We start from the raw sequence: 21208 nt of genomic DNA on the forward strand, positions 1-21208 counted from the left end.
CCTTGGTGGGATGGAAGCTCAGCTGCAGCAGAGATTTGTGAGAGCTTCATTTGAGGGCTCTACCCATCAAGGAATGACCCTGCTCCTGAGAGGGAAGAGTTTCTCAATTACCAGGCCCAATAGAGGCCAAGGAAATGAATCTGTAGTCTCAGTGGAGCAACTCCTTAGGCACCTGGGATCTTCCTGAGCCAGGCCAAGAACCCCTGAGGGCTGGTACACTAGGAAACCCTAGCCCCAAACAAACACATCTAAATATCCAGAAGAGGAGAAAGAAGAAATCTTGGAGACCCTTAGGAAATAGCATTCCACTGAGGAGCCCTGGTTGAGGTGCTCACCTTCCCCTAGGCTGAGGCATTGCTGTCATTGCCCTTCTCAGAAAAGGACTTTTAGTCGTCCCTTTGCTGCAGCTTTACCACAAAGATTAACTTTGTTATGCACAAATTCTTACTAAAGCTGTTGTTTGGTTTATTTTCCTGGTACTCCTGCCTCTGGTACTGTCTGTCTGTTCTCCCATCCTTCCTTTGTCCAGTTCTTGGAAACATTTCTCACAAGCTTTAAACTGCAGTAGAGACATGTGATTTCTTCCTTCTTCTCCTTTCAAAATGTGCTCAGCTAGAGCAACTTTGGTCCCTCTGGCTGTATCCCCAGTGGCTTATTCCTGACACATCAGGAGGGCCAGGACGCTGCATTATTTCTGCAGTCATTTTGTCATGGCTGCTGGGAATTTTGGCAGAGATGTCGTGTGGCTTAGAGTCTCAGTGCTCCCTGTGCTTGGAGGCTGCATTTGAAGTCTGCTCCTAAAATCAAAATGGGAAGTTATTGATTTGTGACATTTCTTCCTAGGGTCTAGTGTTTTCCCTGTAAACCTAATTTGCATGGAAGGTACACCTGTCAGAGGTTTGTCTCATGGGTGTCCCTTCTGTGAAGCAGGGAATCTCCTGCCTTCCTCCATCCCCTCCCTGCAGGAAATACCAGATACAAAGTGAAAGGAGTTCATCCCAGGCTCTCATACGATTCATTATCTTGCTGAAAACATTCAGAATGTTTGAGTAAAGCTTGTAAATGATGAGGAATCCTGAAAAGTGAGAAGGAACACGGCATCCTGCCTTTCCAAGGGGAACCTGGGCTGCTGAGAGTCCCTGCCATGGTGTAAGAGCTGTTAGAAGGAACGAGAGTAGAACCCACTCCCCTTTCCCTGGAAGTTGCTCCTGGGATTACAGGTTCTGGCAGCAAGCTGGCTAAAGTATGGTGTGGTAATGCTGCTGGTAGATTTTGGGGAACAAATGCTTCTTCAACCAGGACCTGGCTCATGAACAAACTGTCTGCATCTTCAAACAGCTTTGCTACAGCAGCAGGAGTTCCTTTTACAGCTGAGAACAGCAACCTGAACTGAACAGCCCCAGCAGAGCTGCAAATCCCCTCTGTCCATCCCCAGTGTATCACCTTTCTATTGAAATGAGCTTTGTGTGCACTCTGCCCAGGTTGGCGTCCCTCTGCTCCTGGCAGGAAAAGGATACTTCCAACAATCTGCATTAGTTTCACAGAGGAGTTTTTGGAAACTTCTGTCCTCCCTTAGCAAGAAAAATATGTTGGTTTTGTTCTAAAGTAATAGCTTATTTCAAGCTAATTTCTGGAATAACTGAGTTTTTCTGTGCTTTTAATTAAACCACTGAGAAACAGAACATATGGAAATAATTAAAATTTTTCAGGACTAGTAAGTATTGGGGTAAAAAAGTAAAGCAGTGACGGTATTCTTTATGAAAACATTCTCTAAATTCAGTGTCTTAGGCAAGAAAGAAAAGCCTCGTCTCCAATCTCCCGTGCACCTTCTGCCACAGCAGATCCTCCCTTCTGCCACAGCAGATCCTCCCCTCTGCCACAGTCTACAGGCACTGGTGTGCCTGTGCTACTCCCCTTCCCACAGAAACTCACAGCAATCTCCTGTGCCCAGGGGATTAGGCTGGAGCCGTGGCTGAACAAGAAAATAATATGCCAAAATATGTCTCTGTTGGGCAGCAGTTACTTGGGTCCTTTCTGAAAAGGCACAGTTGGTGGTGCAGTAATTCAGAGCAATCCCTGTTCTGCATTTGACGTGAGAGAAGCTCCTCAGACAACTACCAGAAATAACACTTGCTTAACAGTAGTTATTAGGTGGTTGACATTTTTTCATTTATATTTTTGCTTTTAAATGAAGTCAGATTTGTTGAAGGATTTGGTGTTTAGAGCCTTGAAGCAAAACATTTTTGCTTAAGATACAACTAACATTTTCAGTTGTTAGTTTGTTTTTTTTTTTAAATCTGTTTCTGGGCTCATGTGTGTAGAGATAAGGACATAAAAGCCTTGATAAAAATACTTATAAAATTGGACTGAAATACTTCTTTCCTAGTGTTTTAATGAAAAGAACAATATTCATATGTTCTAAACCAGTGATGTTGGAGGTTGTGAGGTACCAGGTGCTACACAACGAAAAAGATCTTTCTAGAAATCTGATTATCTAAAGGGGAGAGGGAGGGGAAGGGAAGGCAACAAAAGTAATCTGAGTGGGTAAGGGTCCATCAAGTTTGTCAGGAATGTGGGGACATCCCAGATCTATTAGACCTACCGAGGTGCAGGCCTGTGGATCCCACTTCTCTGTTTTATGTCCTAATTTCTCTTCCCCGTGTTACTGCATTGGAAGGAGCAGAAACACAAAAGCAGAGAACAAGCCCTGAGCAGGGAACAGCTCTCTGGCTAATTAGTCTGGGTCTCATTGTGATCAGCTTTTAGTGCTGTTGCAGAGGTTTTCATGTACAAGAGCTCTTCAAAGGTTAGAGATGCAAATAGGTAGAATGTCTTCCTCAATCTGCCTGCAGCCTTTGAACTCCACCTAACAAGAACACCCCGGGCAACCCCTGCAGGTGACTGGAGATACAGGGAGGGTAAAAATTTGGTGATTTATCTGGGAGACCGCAGTTAAGGGACAGTGTTACCAACTTTCTTTTTCTCTGTACTATGGGATGTGTTGGGAAGTGGTTTTTAAAAATTGGTAGAAACCCTATTTAAAAAACACAGTCAGTTGAGTTGATGCAGTGTTTATTCAGATGCTGAACAGCTTACCCTTCCTTCCCCTCATCACCCAGAAGGGAGAGAGCTCCATTCAGTACATTGCCTCTGAAACCACAATTTCTCATTCTTCATTCACAGGGTGGTTTTGGTGACTTCTTTTGGTTTTGATGGGACCTTGGTATCTGAATAAATCGTGGTCCAGAGCCCCTTTAGTCACCTCATCTGTGAGGAAGGACCTTATAGTCATCTTAAGACAGAGAATATTAAGGGAGTAGTTTCACACTGGCAAATATTTCACTTTTTGAGGTAAATACTGATTTACAGTAGTGCCCCCTCTCCCTTCTCATCCTTGTCCTGTGCCACTGTGAATCCATCCCTTCACCTGTCAGTGCAGTGTTTGCACGGCTTCTCCCGTGGGAGGGAGTGGAAGCCCAGCCTAGGCTCACAGGCAGACAGAAGTGGTGGTTTGGTTTTTGCCAAGTTATTTTAAGCTGGGTGAGTTCCTTCACCACAGCCTCAGAGCAGCCACACCTCCATTTGTGCTGACTGAGCTGAGGGAATCGTGTGTGGTGGGTTTGCCACCAGGAATTTTTCTTGTGAGCCTGTGCCAGGAGAGAAGGGACTGCCAACACAGAACAGCACCTGCCATAAAGAGGCATCCATGAGGAGCCTTCACATGAACAGAGACTAGACCCACACAGAACACAACAAAAATGTACCAACAAAGGGACATATTGCCAATGAACAGTTTAAACCTTTTTTTGGTATCTTTTTCTTTTTTTTTTCCTTAATTAATGCACAGAAAGGGCTAAAAAAGTGAAACTTCACTGTTACTGTCAAGTGGAGAAACAAGGAACTCTCATTGGGATGCTCCTTGTCTCTCCAGTCCCTTGGGAATGGCTGGTGTTTTCCAGGAGAATAAGAAACTTGCTGTAAAAGGAGAACTCAGGAGGGTGGCAGTGGCTGTGGGCTGCTGCAATTCTGCTCTCCTGAAGAGCTTATTGCCTGGTTTATTTTTGCACCCCTTTCTGGCATTACAAAAGTGTGTTACAAATTTTACAGAGGAAGGGGAGAAAGGAAGAAAAGGGGAAGGGCACAGATATGCCAGCCTAGGGCTCTGCAGTTCTGTTTGTCCGTGCATACTCTTCCAGCTCTGATTTCCTGTCCATGGCAAGTTGCAGCTCCTGCTTGATGATTTCGATCTGCTTCTCCAGCTCTGTCAGCTCTTGCAGCACCGAGGTCCTCGCAGTGTTGAGGGACTCTGCTTTCCCATTGGTGGTTAAGGAAGGTGGAGTCTCTCTCCTCCCCTGTGGCAGGGGGATGTCCTGGTGCTGATGGATTGTCACCTCGTTTTGCCCCTCATCAGTGCAGATGTATTTTTTTCGGTGGCAGTTGCCCAGGTTGGCTATGTTCCACACCACATGCTGGCTATTCCCCACATGGGCCCTGAACAGAGAGAGGAGAGTTAACACCACATCAGAGCCTGCTCTTGTCTGTGTGCAGACGTCCACTGGGAGCCATCCTACTGGAAAAATATAAGGCTGCTGTTGCATGTTACATAGAAATATTATTCCTTTATCCCTGAAATTATGTTTTCTTGCAAAGCACAAATCATGAATTTAAATGACCAAATTTTTGTGATTTAACCATAGCAGAGGCTAGCACAGAACCCTGAATGTAATCTTTCCCAAAACTTTTTTTCAGTTATGAAATTACTCAGCTGCAGCTCAGGAAAGTCTGAGTCCTTCAAAGCCTCTGAAAGCTTTTGTGGTTGCAATGTGCAAGTTTATTACAGTATTAGTCCTTTGTGTGTTACTACTCAGTTCTGACTTGGGCATTTGCTCTCATGGAGAAGGAAAGAGACTCCCCAGAGCTGCTGTGGAGAGGTGAAGGGGGAAGCTTTGTCCTTTAGTCTTTAAGTCTTGTTGGGGAGCTGCTCGTGCTCTGGGGGCCGGACACCAGTGATGTTTATCCAAGCCTTGCAGGTTCATTCCTGAGCTTCCTGACACACCACAGAGATTTAAAGGCTGTCAAATTGGAGCACAAATTTCAGTCTGGGAACTTTTTGAAATGCTTCAATTTTTTTTTCTGCAGAAATACTTCTATAATATTTTGATTCTAGAAAATCTTTTCCTACTTTATGGGGAACTTCCCTTTGCTGCCCTCCCAGATCAGGCCATTTCCCAGGACTCCTTCCCAAAGTGAGGTGTAGCCCATGACCTCCACTCTCCAGCTGGAACAGAAGGAAGCACAGAGTTTGCTGTTGTGGGAGAGGAGCTTCCCTTTCCTGCCTGCTTTCCCTTTGGGACAGGTTGGTGTGTGCTCATTTGATAAAGGCAGCTTTAAACTCTGAAGCAGTTGTGTTTCAAACTGCTCCCTTCTCGAGCTCTTCTGTGGGTATCCTTGGACAAAAGGCCTCTTGGTGGGAGCTCCCTGTGGGCAGGTTAAGGAAGGAGGTTGATATTTCAGGGTTGTGATTGCTGAAAGCAGCTGGTTTAAGGGGTGGATACTTTTCTCACCTGACTGAAGTAAAGGAACTTGGAAAGTGAAAATTTTGTTCAAGGAGGTGGCGACTGTGGGTGTTTTCCAAGAGATGGGCCAGCAGAGAGAAGAGGCTGGAGGGTAGGTGTCAGGCAGGAGCAGCAACCCCTGCCTGGATCATGCTCCAGAGAGCTCAGGGAATCCCAGCAGGGATGTGTATGTAGAGTTGTTTATTTTTGTGCAGATCAGCTATATTCTCATATTTCAAAATAAAAGATGGGAACACTCCAGGTCTGGGCAGTTGATTTTAACAAATGCCAGTCCACAGTTAGCACTTCAGTTTCACCAAGTCAATAAAACCATTTAAAATTGGGCTACCGATGCTGAGCAGCTTTTGTAGTTTTGGTGACCTTAAGAAACCCAACGGATTTTCCTCCAGGAGGATACCTGGAGTAGCATGATGCCAATTTTTTCCACCTCTTTTCTGTATCTTTGGTGCTTTTAAGAGTTCTTCAGGGCCCAGCAGGAATGATAGCACATGTGATAATGTAAGTGATTTGAGAGCTCTGTGTTGTGCTGATGGCTCAGGTTTCAGCTTTCATATTTTTCAGATTCTATTCTGCTTTATTGTGTAGTGTTGAGCCTCGTATTAGGGGATTGTAAGCTCTCTTCACAGAATAGGTAGACAAAACAATTCCTTCTCTAGCTGAGGACCAAAGACAGCCGATCCAGATCTCAGGCCCAAGAGTATAAACACTGGTGGACTGAAGAGAGAAAACAAGAAGGATGGGACTTCATGGGCTAAAGCTGTAATTGGACAATTAGCTCCAATATGCTAATGGACCAAAACTTATAAAAGTATGAGACCCCATGACCTGTCATCCATTTTTCTGGCCATTTTGGGTTGTGCTGCCCAAGGTGGATCTATTTAAGGCCTCTTAATAAATACCTACTTTATTCTTTAGCTCCGTCTGGTCTCTGATCTAGGTCAGTTTTCACAAGGCATCAGTGCCTTGCCACATGAGTGTTCATGACAATCTGGACATCCCACTCATGGCTCTAAATTCATCCCGGTTCTGTGCAAACAGCAGGCCTGAGATGCTGAGAAGGGCAAGCACAGTGGGTGGGTGTGCATACACACACCTGAGGGATGACTGCTGTGTGGGCAGAAGGTTTTGGACTGCTGTACATCTTCACTCTCCCAAGTTGGAAGATTATTTGCATGGATCTTTTTCTAAGCCATTGCCTGGGGGGATTATGCACCATCTCCTCCTGTTCCACCCAACAAGGAGGGTGCAGCAGAAGGAAACATTTTGCAGCACTCATGGCCTCTCATGCTGCTCATAGATCAAATGCCAGGAGTGGCTGTGTTCAAGGAGGTTCCATACATGGTGTTCTTTGATAAGATGAAGTAATGAACAAAGGAGATCAATTGCAGGCATTTTTAGACACTTGTGTGTATAAAGGCAGCTCAGGAGCTTAGAGATGCTTACTCATTTATATTTGCTGCCTTTAGCAGAGGATTATCAAAGAAACACGACATAAGTTGACATCTGTAGGTTTCAGTCAGGCCAAACATCCAGTAACATTCTGAAAGACCTTTTGTATTCTATACTCTGTGCCTGAACTTCTCTGTAGAAAAGCAGTGCTGCTGTCTGTGTCCTTACAAAGTGCACCAGTAGGATTGAGTTGCTGAGCACATGCACAGTTCCATGCAATGCCTTGTGTTCCTGGAAGCTGTACATCCCAGTCTCTTCTGCAGAAGACACAGGCTATGAAAACAAGGCCAAGCTGTTACCTACTTTTTTTTTCCAACAACACTTGTTGGATGCAATAATTTTCAAAGGATTGCATTTGCCTCTCCTCAGCTTTCTTAATTAAAGAAGAGGGAGCTGAAGGAGTTTCAGGCATGCGAGTGCCTGATCTCTCTTTCCCTCTAAAGGCTCTGCCTCTCAGAGCCCCAGTTACCTGTCGGTGCGTTGGCATGGGAGTCATTCATTCCCTAAACTCCACTGCCTAAACACAAGTGGACTTCAACTGCAAAGCCTCTCTTTGCCATGGGAGGTTTTTTATTAGCTGCATTCAAAATCATGAAAGAACAAGATTTCTAGATTTAATACTAGAAAAAATAATTAATTTCTGCCTTCTTCATTTGTCACTTCTATCTTGTTTCCTTTTTTTTTTATTCTATTACCTTTGGGGCATAACTGTATATCCAAACAGAAGGCATTTAATTTCAAAGTAATATTTATAGTTTGTGTTTTAAGGCATGGATAGCTTCCTACCTCTTTTCTACTCGTTTTTTCTTAGGCTGATGTTTTTCCTCGATAAATGAACTGTTTAGAGCACGATGTAATCTCTAGAGGAAAAAGAGGAACATAAATTAGTCAAAGTAAGATTAAAAATGGCTCCACAAATAGGTAAACAATTTGGGCTTTGTATGATGGAGCTGAGAATAAATTATTTTGCACATTGAAGGATACAAGCAATTGTCTGTGCTTTGTCATTACAACAGATTTATTTTCCTGTACTTTCCCAAAGAAGGGCAAGCTGAAAAGTTGATTAATAGTTTGGGAACAATCCTTGGTGTTAAATTAGTTTTAAAAGATTTCTTCCTCTGTGCTGTTTTAAAGCAATGGAAGTTCTTTCCTTTTCTGCCTTTTGCTGTAAAGTAACTTCTTCCTTTGGAGCAAACACCCAGAGCAATTCTGTCCCATTAATTTCTCTAGAATAATGAGGGAGGTTACCCAGCATTTCCTGCGTGCCTCACAGGTTTGGGAACCTGTAACAGTGAGATGGAATGTTCTGGTTTGCCAGTTCAGGATAACAACACTGTTGCTTCCATCATCCAAAAGAGCTGAGCTGTGAGGCTACAAGCACAAATGGAGGGGTCCCTCCGTAAGCTTTGCAACCGAATATTTAAATAATTTTCTCTGTGTTTCCCATTCCATCCTTAGGTCAGCCTCTTCAAACTCCAGAAGCTGCTGACACCATTCAAATGCCAACTGTCAGTGCTCTTACAACATTTCATACCTAGTTCTTGTCCAGGCTTTCTTCAGGTCAGCCACACAACTTTCACAAGGTCCCTTCAGAACATATGAAGAACATACCTGACTGGTATGGAGCCAGTACTTCATCTTGGATTTTTTCTTGATTCGTGGCAGGACCAGTCTGTACACGATGTGCTCCCCAATCGTGGTGAGAATGGACAAACCAAAGCCAATGCACAACATCACGAAGAGCCCTGAGAAATGCTTTATCCCCATCTGCAGTGTCTGTGAATAAAATCAAAAGGAAAAGTTAAGGCAGGAGGTTGTTAGTGTACTGGAGCAGATGCTCTGTTTTCTCATGTGGAAATGTGGTCTGACTGAATACAGAGTGGTGAAATAATGCAGAATAGTTTGGATAGAGTTCACAGCAAAGCCTTTCTCTGCTGCTTGGTGTTCAACCAGAGCAAAGGCTCTGTCATGGGAAGAGAATCAGCCAACACCAGGGAAATTGAGCCATTCCCCTAATGAGGTGGAGTGTTAAATGTACAAGAATACGGTGTTTGCAGTGTCTTTGCATTTGTAAAAGCAAGTACTGCTTGATAGAATGCAGTCAATGAGCTGTAAAGCAAGTCCTTCATCAGCAGTTGAGCTACTGCTCTATGAGTGTTCATATTTTCAGGGAATTGATTGTGAACTTTCTCTTTTTGTGCTTTGCCCTTGATGGAGGGTCATGGAGAAAATGTTAAGTAAGTAGCACAAACATGGCACCCCTCCACTCCTTACATTAACAGGACTGAAACTGCGTTAGGAACTCTGACTGCAGCTATTGAAAACAGGAACACTCACACCTTTTTCTGCCAACCCACCCTTTTCATGTAGGATAGAAAGCCTTTAATTAATTTGTCTTATTGGCATTAATCATATTTGAACACCAAGAAACTGTGTAGAGCAGGAATCTGTACCACAGACACCTGCACTGCAATGTGTGGGTGAGGTGTGCATGTTGTACCTTTATTCTCAGGCCTCCATAACTAAGTTTATAAATAACTAAAATCCCTTGCGAAAAATTACTGCTCACAGATTACTATGGAAATATTTCCAGGAATACAAAGTCCAGTTGTGTCTTTCTATTAAACAATGTTACTCACCAAGTAAATGAATGGGGAAAAAAAAAAAAAAAAAAAGAGGAGCAGAGTTTGGGAAGGGTTGTGTGTCACCTGTGATGCTGCTACCCTGAACCAGTTGTGTTCCTTGTGTTCATTTGCTCCATGGGTGGGGGTGGGGATTGTGCTTTATTATGAGTATTTCCATAAGTTGGAAAAAGAAACTGGAATTAGTGAGAAGATGCATCACAGAATATTTGTGAAGTCTTGTTCTAAGGTCGTTTTAAGCCACAGAGTTCGTAACTGATGAGTCCACTGAAGCTGAGGGCTCGGAAGTCCCTCTGTGTACTTTGGTTGGGTGACTGTGAACTGTATTTCTCTCTTCTGGTTTGCATATTTGATTTCTGCTCCTTATAACACAATGGTATGAGATAGCATATCACGGGTTTTTTACAAGAACAGAGCTTCTGCAATCTAGCAGAGTGAGAACTTTCCCATACTGGCACTGGCAATGGATTGTTTTGGGGATCCTCTGCCAAAATCAACCTCCTTGTCCTGAAGCACACTGAGCAGAACTTTTGAGATGAGAATTTTTGTACTAGTGAATAAACACTTCAAGGGTTTTGAAGGGTCTAATGGAGGTGTAAAAGCAATTTCTAAAGAAGCTGGAAACCATAAGAAAGACATAGCAAAATGGCTCTGGGGTAGAAGTGTGTCAAAATTTTGGCACAAGGGTTTTTTTGATATGGAAACTGCATCAATTCAACCTCAAGGCAAAACTTGCCTCTCCACATCACAATTTCTTACTGACCTGCTGTCTCATAGTTTGTTCTTTCAGTTAGGGGCAGAGGAGGGTGACACAGAGATTACAGGTGGTAATGCTTTACACTGCTCAAGCACCAAAGTGTAGGTCTGGCAGTGAAGCCCAACTTTTAGCCCAGGTAGAATAAAATAAGAATGAGGTCCCATGTCTGACCTTTTTCTCAGAGGTCTCAGAGCTAAGGCCTCAGAATGGCTTATCTTTGAATTTGACATCTTTAAGTATCTGTAAGAAGCAAAAAACCTGCTATCCCAAATAGTGGAACATGCTGATTAAAGGTGCTTTTGCCAGTTCTCCAGGAAGTTCTAATGCAAATCACTCCCTTCCCAGAAAGGGTGTTCAAAGGCAAGTATGCAACAACTTAGAGATGCAGAGCTAACAGTAAACATAAGAACAAACAGAACAGTATTTAAAAGGTTATGTGTTTGTTCAGTCATCTGATGAATACACTTATCTACCAGCACTCCCAGGCTCCAGCTGTTGGATGTCACAGAGAGTAACAGCTTGTGGGTGGTTCTTGCCATGGGAACTGGGTTTAATGTAATATCATAAAACCCTAGCCATTCAAAACAATAATAAAAAGCCCTATTGCAGTGGGGGTTCCTGAATGCTTGGGGTCAGTGTTTGATGCCACTCCAGCACTGCTACAGAAAGCACACTTGGCTAGCTCCTTACATGAAAAATAACTCCCTCGTCTTCAGCAAAGCCTCTCTGATTTATGCTGATGAGTGTCTGGCTCCCTGTCCTGTCAGCTCTGCAGAATTGTTTTCTACCTTCCCTGGAAGCAGGTGAAAGAAATTCCAGCACTGTCATCCCACATGAGTTTTTCACCTGTAATGGATGGCTTTTGAGATTGTCCAAACAAGACATCTTTTCCTAGCAAAGGAAGTGCCAAAACAAAGCATCAGTAATATTTCATCTAGCAATGAAGAAGGTAATACTTTGGAAGAGCTGCATGATAAAGGCTGCAGAGTAAAAGGAAATTTTTGAGACTAAATTAAGGGGGAAAACAAGGTAGGGTAGAAATAATTTATGCAGTGTGGAGTGTATGGAGTGATTATACATAGCAGTATCAGTATAGTCACAAACCATTGTAAAATGGCTATTTATCAGCTGTCTGTAATTACTGTAGAGACACACATTAAATAGTAAAGGAAACCATCTAATAGAGGCAGCTCTCATTTTCAGCTTCTAATAGAGGCTTCTCTCATTACAGGAGCAAGCTCAAATACTTATTTTGTTGCTCTTATATGCATTTTTAGGTGCATACATAGAATATACATGGAAAGAGCAGGAAAAAAATGGTTTCTCTGCATTACTGCATTCCTCTCTGCTCAAGGGTTAGGGGCCAGGGGAGTGGGTATGTGGGTTGGGGGTGGCAACAGAAAACAAACTGGTGGATTTCTCTACTGCAATATCTTGTTTTTATTTCCTTTTATTTCAATTTTTTTTTCCTAAGGAATAAAAGCCCGCCATGTGGTGTATTCTGTATTAAACCAGGATAAAAATGCAGTCCTCGCTCCAAGTTTGTAATCATAAATCCAGGATGTAGCTTCCTGCATTTTAGGAGAATGAACTCAGTTATGGTCATGTAATGGTTCTGGAACAATAAGCAGTGTAGTCAATCCTGTGATAATTACTGCTAATGGGTGCTAAGCATGACAGTTGCAACAGCCTCCAAGTTGTTTCCCACTGGCAAATTGGGAAATTGGCATTTCCTAGACACCAAGTACAATAGAAGATATGTGCTTTTTCTTTACATCCTTGAAGAAACTTATTCAATTTATCAACCCATATATGCAGTTGCTTTCTGAATACTTCCTGTTGTTTCCACTCTAGTTATGTGCCTTTTTTTCTTTTTTTAACCCTGAATAGAAGTAAAGGGATGCAGAGAAGCCAGTCTGACATTTGTGTTCACTTTGGAGCAGGCAGTCGAGACAAAACCAGCATTTAGTAATTTCAGCATTTGTTTTCATGGGAAGAACTCCTGTTTTACTCCCTACTACAGGAGACTGTAAATGCTTTACTCTCCCTGGCTGCACTGAATAAGTCATCACTCCTGTGGTCCAACTTTGACTAATTAGAAGCTTGTAAAGATTGTTGTGGATAATCTGCAAGTTGGCAGTGCAGCACAGATATTGGTACTACACACTGCTGAACCCAAATACTAAATATGGGTATCGTGTGTGTTAAGTATAATAATAAGCTGTATTTTCTTGATTGCATTTTCCCTTTAAAAGGTTTGCTGATCTTTGGAAGTTCAGTTTTGCAGCACCTGTGCTGATAAGGAATTAGTAGGGATAAATGGATATGAAGGGTAGAATTCTAAACTCATTTACACATCTCAGTAGGCCTGCAAAATCCTACTGATGCTGATACTTTTATTTAGTCAGCTAAGTGTTATTAAAACATGCCCCCCTCTCCATGTTGTGGCATTTTTTGTAGCTGCAGAGAGACTTATTTTTAGACTTGATTTTCATTCTTATGGCTTTCTGTGCTCTCAAAGAAGTAGCAGCTTAAAAATAATACATATTTAATCTCTTCAGGGAGATTATCCTTAGCAAAGACTGATGACCATGGCTTTAGAGTTTCAAGTGACAAATTTCAAGATATTGTAAGTACTGTCTTATATTGGCAAGACAAGTTCCTTTTCCTGCTTGTTGTGAGGGTTTTGCACAGAGCTGGAAAAACACTGTTTTGTAAGAAATGTTTTATTTTCTACTCATCAATTTTCCAAGCCCTGTCAGTACCTCTTCAGACAGTCACCTTTTTCTTTTTCTTTCTCTTTGTTTTCAGTTTCAATGGATGAATCTAAATCTTTTACTCATTTGCAGGACACATCTTCTCCTAACTCTGTTGACAGAGTCAATACTCATTCAATCCCTTCTGCAGGACTGTTGTGCAAAGTATTTTTTTCCACAGTGCAAGTCCAGAACCCACTGTTTCTTCCCACACTGAGATGACCCCTTTTCAATGCAACATCTGTCACTTTGTGAGACCCTTTTTGGAAACATTCCCAGTTCCTCCTGTGGGCAGGGGCCACATCTCCCCCCTAGACAACATACGTGCAGACTGAGAAAAGTGTCTTGGTACAGCAGAACCTTTTTTCCCTGTTATTTCTGTTTGTTTTTCATGCTCTCACGACAAGGTGCTGTGAAAGGTGACTGATGGGCAGCTGCTATTTATGAGCACATTGCAGTTTGTTTCCTTTTTGGAAGTGTCTGCATGGCCTTCCCTTGACACCTGCAGTGCACCAGGGACAAACATAAATCAGAACTTCAAGGTTGGAAAAGTCACTGTTGAGTTGTCAGGCGATGGGTGTAACAAAAAAGGAAACTATTGGTTGACCTTTAAGGGGACTAGGAAGAAGACAGAGCAGAAAGGCACAATTTTCTGGATGACAACTGGGTGAAATCATGGCAGGATGAATGAGGCACTGTCTGATTGTGTGCCTCTTGAGTGATGCTGAGGCCAAAGATCATAAATTCAGGCAAAAGACCAGTGAATTTGAGCAAGTTCCTTCAGAAACTTGAGAGCTAACAACCATCAACGGCTCTCACCACTGATGGGAGATGAAAAGAGGATTAGTTACCATCCCTGAAGGGATTTAAAAGACCTACGTGGTGGACTTGGCAGTGCTGCATTAATGGCTGGATTCATTGATCGTAGAGGTCCTTGCCTACCTAAATTATTCCATGATTCAAAGATGAAAGGATTTTTTTTTTTTCCTGTGTGGCTTCCATCTGGATCAGATGGAAGGCTGTGGTCAAGGACCAATCCCCACTGTTAGCATGGACCTGTCCCTCAGGCACTGGGAGGAGGCTCACAGCACTTTACCTTCCCCAGCATCACCACTGTCAGGGTCAGTTTGGCTGCAAGGTCTGTGTGCTTTCATACATTGTTATTTTAAATGTCAGGTTAGATACCATTTGTGTGAAGCATCAGCAAGTTCTTGATATTAATAGCTGGGATAATGGCATGCAGCAATATATTTTTTATTCCACGTGTTGGTTGTTATCTGACTGAACTGCCAGTCAACATGGAAATCAGTCTAAGTTCTAGAGTTCTAGCTGTCCTGTGATAATTATGAATATAAAAGGAGAAATACAAACCTTTCAAGTGAAACAGAAGATACAGTTTCAACAGTAACATTTTTAAAAACATAGCTAAAAAAGCTGTGAAAGATTGTGTACACTTAAGTAGCTCTCCCAAAGCATGGACCAGGAAGGGCTCTTCTTTTTTATACTGTCTTGGTAAACCCTGCCCTGGTCATCCCTGCCTGGCCTGAGCAGCCAAACTACTGACTTCAGGCATTTTGCCTTTCAGGGATACCCCTGCCTTCTGCCCTGCTGGCTGAGTTCCAGAGCTGCTTTGCTGCCAGGAGCAGAAAATTGCAAAATTTTTGGTTCCCAAAAATCACAGAATCATAGACTGGTTTGAGTTGAAAGGGATCTTTCAAGGTCACCTGGTCTAACTGCCCCACAGTGAGCAGGGCCATATTCAATTAGAACAGCTTGCTCGGAGCCTTGGATGCCTCCAGGGATGGTTGAACACTTTCAGGGAGGGGGCATCCACCACCCCTCTGGGAAACATTCTGCTCACTTTCCACCCTCTTTGTAAAAATCTTCTCTCTGCAGTATATTCTGAGCTTGGATGGAGCTAATGGGATGGAAAGCCAAGTCCCAAGAGCCTGGCTCCTTCTGAAGAGGCACTGGTGAGAATAACAGTAGGGTAGAGGAAGAGCTGAGTGTACTCTATGCAAAAATAAAAACAAATTACATTGATTATGCCCAGATATGATGTACAAATATAACTCTGTCAATCCCTCATCCTTCCTGCACCATGTTTCACCCTTAGTAGGGAACACAGCAATTTGGCCACAAAGGCATTCCTTTGAAACAAAAACATGACAATTTTAAACCAAGAGTGCTCAGGCAATATTGCTAGAGGCTAGCACTCACCAAGAACAGCCACTGCCACCCACATTACCTGCAGTGGAGAGGGTAAAGTGCAATTCACGGCAGTGTTCTTTCCAAGCCTGAGTTAGCTGCATGCCCCATAAATGAGCCAGTGGGTGCTGATCAGGGCCAGATACCTTGGGTAAGTGGTTTTGCTGGAGAGGTTGATACAAAACAGCAGAGTCAAGCACTTCTGACCTCTGCAATATCAGAAAGTAAACCATCTTTATTGGTTTCCCAGTTTGAAGATCTGCAAGGTTTTCACTGCAAACCTTCCAGCCCCAGACTGAATAATTTCTTTCCAGGACAACTTTGTTTTGAAATGCAGTTTACAATAAGCAAAGTGCTCATCCACTGCCAGATAGAGAGAGATGGGAAAAGCTAGCATTGAGTTCTGCCACAGGAAGTATAATTTCCCAGTGTAAGAGTACTAAAAAATGGTGAGTAGGAAGACGGATCTCAAAACAAATCTATAGAAAAATAACTTCAGTGGGCAGGAGTGGCAGGTGGATACAAATCAGGCATAGCTAAAGAGGTAATGACCAAAATGGATGATGGATATCCCACCAATTTAAAGGCTATACTGATCAGTATTTCACCTACATATATTCCCATTTTGGCATCATTACTCTTGGTCAACAGGTGCAGCATGTCACAGATCAAATTTATCAAATCGGCATAGAAGAATACAAAGCCTTACTCTTGCTGTCAAAAGGCAATTGCTGGGTCTGACTTTGGTATATAATCCATGTGAATGACTACCCACTGAGAAGCTGAGACTTTTTTAAAAAATGAACCATCTGCTTTTGTGTTGAACATTGTCTGCTCTTCAGTGACTCTGTAGAATACTACTGTGACTGAGAGCAGGGAGTAAAGTTACAGAGATTTTTGGGCTGTACAGGAGTAAATGACACAAACCAACATAAAGGTAAGTCCAAGACTAATTCCCATGCTTCTTGCTGTTACAGTGGGGAACCTGTACTTTGGAGAGTGTTTGCTGCTTGGCTGTTAAGTTTAGTAATTTTCTCCCAACTAAGAAATCACACATTCTAAAATCTGCAAGTTCTTGGCCAAAAGGAATGGATGAAGAAGAGGGGATTCATGTGGGAGATACATTAAAAGTGAGGCACCTCAGGAAAATGAAGATCCGGACTTAGCAGACCTTACCCACAAATGGCACAGACTTGCAAGTGGTATTCTGCTTCTGCTCCCTTTCTGATTACATAAGGGTCTTTCAGTGACTTTTTAGATTCACAGAATCCTAGAACAGTGTGGTTTTGAAGAGACCTTACAGACCATCTAGTTTCAACCCCCTGCCCTGGGCAGGGATACCAACCACCAGACCAGGTTCCTCTAAGCCCTGTCCCACCTAGTCTTGGACACTTTCAGGGGTGGGGTATCCACAGCTTCTCTAGGCAACTTATGTCAGGGCCTCACCACCTAAATGTTTCAATTCTTCCTTTTATTTCCTCTCAACCTAACTCTTTCAGTCTAAACCCTTATCTTGTTACTCCATCCCTTGTCCAAGTCCCTCTTCAGCTCTCTTGGATCCCAGTTAGGCACTAGAAGGGGCTCTAAGGTCTCCCTGGAGCCTTCGCTTCTCCAGGTGAGCACCCCCAGCTCTCCCAGCCTGCATCCAGAGCAGAGGCCCTCTGATCACCTTTGTGGTCTCCTCTGGATTTTCTCCAACAGTGCCACGTTCTTCTTATGCTAAGGATCCTGGAGCTGGATGCAGCTCTGCAGGTGGGGTCTCACCAGAGTGAGCAGAGGTGCACTATCACCTCCCTCAACCTCCTGCCACTCTTTTAGTGATGCAGCCCAGGACATCTTTGGCTTTCTAGGCTGCCAGACTACATCGTCAGGGCATCCTGAGCTTCTAATGCACCAAGGTCCCAAGTCCTTCTCCCCAGAGCTGCTTTCAATCCATTCTGTATTTGTGTCCTGCCTGTATCTGTGATTGGCATTGCCCCAACCCAGGTGCAGGACCTTGCACTTGGCCTTGTTGGATTCCATGAACTGAGTCCTTCAGTCCAACTTGCTGGACTTTAGTTTCTGAACAAAAAACTCAGTTGTACATGTTGAATTAATGCAACTGAAGATGGAATAAGGACTATGGTCAGACAACCAGCCTGGGAGTAGCTATACCTGCCCTTCATTCTTCACAAGTACATTATACTAAAAGACTTAATTATGTTAAAACACAACATGTCCTCCATCTGTCACACCATGCTTAAGGCCTCCCATAAATCCTGTGGTTCAAACCTATTCAATAGTGAAAAAAAAAAACCTCAAAGGAATTCCATGGCACTATTCACAGGGCAAAATCTGAATTTTATTTTCAGACTGGAGCAGATTTTTGCCCTACCTCCTCTCCCTTTGTTGGTAGGCCTTGAGGAATCTTGTGTTGATCATGCACCTCTCTTGGTAACATTTTGAACAAGGACCCCCATATATGTACATCTATTTACAATTTTTATAGGCAGGTATTACTTAGGTTCTAACACTTCTGCAGCCCAGTGTATCATCTCATGCCCCTCCCAGGGGATCTAAGCACCGTAGTCCACAGACTTCAGAAGTAACTACATGTTCTGAGAGTAAACCAGTACTAAATAAAATTGTACTTTTGACTGGAATTTATTCTATGACTAAGAATAGAGAGCATACAGCCCCAGATGAATGCTGTAGGGTAAGACATGATCAGAGGAAGCTCCTTTTGTCACATCACTAGGGATTTATTAGGAAGGTAAGTTTTCTCTGCTGTAAGAGTTTTGAGTTTTAAGCAACATTGAGGTAATTTATAGCATTGCCACCTTGTAATTTCCTGAGATTTAATTCAAAAGACTTGTTAAAAAGTAGAGGAACAAGAAGTCATTGAAGGAACTGCTATTTTAAAAAGACAATTTCCTTTTTAGATGATAGTACAATCTTCAGATAAGCTAAATCAGAAAGAGAAGTGAATACACACTTCTATTTAAGTTTGCTTTATTGTGTTGAATTAATCACATAAAAAAGAAAGAAAAAATGAGTAATTTGGATAAAAATAAATTGAATTTTCTTCTATGAATGTCTGATGTTAAAATATAATTTATTTCCTATTGACACAACTGTAATGAAAAAGTAAAGAATGTAGTAAGACCTGCAGAAACACCCCAACAAATTATATATTAAAAATGCCAAATAAAGATTTGCTTTGTCGTATCTCAAAAAAACGCTAATTTTGTAGTGATTTAGTCAGCTGCGAGAGGTTTGCAGCTGACCATTGAAAAGTGGGAGTCAGAGTCCAGGAAACTGAGGTTCTCTTTGATAGGAGAATGCTGCCACTTCCTCAGGGAACACCGTGTGTGTGTTTGGCATTTGACTGAACAGTCTGAGAAGGAGACAGCAGAGTTCTAACTGTTCTGTACCTGTGAGAACACATTGGAAGACCTTCAGCTAAAAGACTATGCTATAAGCTTCACACATTGCTGGTGCTTTTGATTCTTCAATACTTTATCTTATTTTTTCACTTGACAGTCTAGGGAACTTGGTGAAAAACTGCTATTCTGGTAAGAGTTATCTTTTCCTCATAAATAATGGTGTAACTCCTCTGATGTGGTACTTGGATGAAGTACCACATGAAGATTTACTTCCATTTCTCATAGATCTACATGGAAGTGAGACCTACTTCCCCTCTCTTCTTGGCATGGTGTCTTAGCAGACCATTTCTAGCCTGAAATCCTATCTTTGGTACAGGTAGCTGCCACCCATGTTTGGAAGTGGTCAGGGTGTATTAAAAAATTCAGGATGTCCTGAGCTCCCCCTCTCTCTGTGGATAGTGATACACACACAGTTGAGTGGAATCAGAATCAGACAGGTTTCCTATGAAATATACCAGATCACGATTTTTACTGCCCTCCTCATGCCCTGCTTGTGTCCAGAGGAGCTCCCTGGTGCCTCACTCAGCAGCACAGTCCCACTGATGCGCTCCTCCTGTTTTGCCCTGACTGCTGCCTGGGTCAGCAGCTCTTGCCTTTGAAGTCTCCTCCTTCCCTTCAGCTGCCACCCACCCCTGCCATGTGGGTATGCCATTAGGAATGAGGGGAAATAATTGTCAGCTTGCACAAAGCCTCACTTAGGTGACCCGAGTTCATTGCTTACCTCCGTGACGGCGAAGCTTCGTTTTCCACAGGGAACAACCTTGTACCACTTGTCGTGCAGAACATCCATGAAGCCGTGGGATTTGTACTGGCTGATCAGGTCAGAGATGTTTGAGGTGAGTGGAGAGCTGGGGGGAAGACCAATGCCATATCCTAGAAGGGAGAACAGTGCAATCATCTCTCTCTTTCTTTTTTGCTGACTTATGTTCATTTCAGCATGGAAGAGCGAGCTGGCACTCTCAGCCAGCCAGCCAGCTCAAACCTGGCTTACTGTGGTCTGAGAATGCTGAGACAAGACCTTTTTTGGTGCAAAATAAAGTCACCCAATATAAACAGAATAAGCAAATTCAACATTATTATGGCCACACAAGCCATAATAATGTTTTTGAATCTCCATGTAAAACTGGAGATTCAAAAACTTAAAATGGAGACAATGGATTAATAAATATTTTCTCTAGAAACACAGACCTTTTCATGCCCTTGTCATGGATTCTTTCAGCAATGCAAAAGGGCATCAATGTTACATAAATCATTCTGTGATTCCCTTGCATTGTTAGAGCAGTGGATGTGACTGTGGTGTCAGATGTGACATTTTCTTTCTATGCATTTTCTGATGAGGAGCTGTATGCGCATAAATATATACAGGAGCCATCTTCATTGCTATCACACAGCAATTTAAAGCCCAGGGGCTATGCTTTCAGTTTGTGCACTTCTGCTGTGGCACTGACAGGACTTTTCAGATACTAATAAATGCAGTTTTTAGCCACTGTGCTATCTTTCACCATGTTAAAGTGTGGGTAAAGGACTTAGTGTAAGTGAAAATTAATTCAGTAACTCTGAATGTGGTACTTTTACCAGAATCTGGGGTTTGATTTAAGAAATTCTAAACAAATACAATTGATCCCTCGAAGACATGCAGTTGCATGCCAATTGCCTGCAGAGATTAATTTCTAGTCCACTGTGGATTTTTGTTTTTCAGTTCAGAATTCAGAACTTCAGATTGTCTCCTTAAAGAAACCCACAACAACACAGGAAGAAAGAAAAAGCCCTCACAAACAGACAGGTGCTGAATTTTCCAGGACAGTGGCTCACTTTTTAATGAGTGATGAGGTGATATCTGTTCCTACAATGCTTCTCCCTTGCTGCTGAATTTTTTACATTGTGCCTGTAATTCTACCTGAATAAACTTGCTCACATCAAAGGATTTATTTCAGAGTTAGCACAGCTAGAACTTATAAATATCACATTTTCAGCATACATTTTTGTAACTGGGAGAAATAAAGGAAGTCCACTCATCCAAAATCATACAGTTCAGTGTCTATTTGTTTGTTTCTTTTTCTACATTGAAATCTAATCTACTTGATTTGAATTTGTGGAAACTTCTGGTTTTATTTCAGCAGAGCTGACCTTTCTGAAAGGGATTTATCAGGTTTCTGAAGGAGGTTGTTTTACATTGTGATGGGAGCAGCTGGAGCTATTACCCTTGGAGGGGAGGAAAGTGGAAGCACCAGTCCTTTGCACTGTCCATCTATCACAAAAGTGGTTTCTAATGTCTGCTGCTCATGTGCTCATCCATGCTGGAAGCAGCTTCACTCCAACCTTGCTTCCAGGCTGCCTTCTGAGCTGTCCTTGCTAATTTCTCAAGGCTGCAGGAGGCCAAGCACCAGGGCAGGCT

At 42.6% G+C, this 21208-nt stretch overlaps 1 protein-coding gene across 1 annotated transcript in view; it reads right to left on the reverse strand.

Annotated features, from left to right (window-relative positions):
* Positions 1-3055: 3055 nt before the first annotated feature.
* GRIN3A (glutamate ionotropic receptor NMDA type subunit 3A) overlaps positions 3056-21208 on the reverse strand; it is a 67880-nt gene continuing 49727 nt past the window's right edge. The window contains exons 6-9 of the mRNA XM_036403364.1: positions 19535-19686; positions 8637-8801; positions 7812-7885; positions 3056-4491 (exon numbers count right to left, since the gene is read on the reverse strand). Of these exons, the coding sequence (XP_036259257.1) occupies positions 4155-4491; positions 7812-7885; positions 8637-8801; positions 19535-19686 (728 nt within the window). The 3' untranslated portion in view covers positions 3056-4154. The remainder of the gene's footprint in view (positions 4492-7811; positions 7886-8636; positions 8802-19534; positions 19687-21208) is intronic.

This window comes from Molothrus ater, assembly GCF_012460135.2.
Source record: "Molothrus ater isolate BHLD 08-10-18 breed brown headed cowbird chromosome Z unlocalized genomic scaffold, BPBGC_Mater_1.1 matZ_random_MA36, whole genome shotgun sequence".
Taxonomy (NCBI): Eukaryota; Metazoa; Chordata; class Aves; order Passeriformes; family Icteridae; genus Molothrus; species Molothrus ater.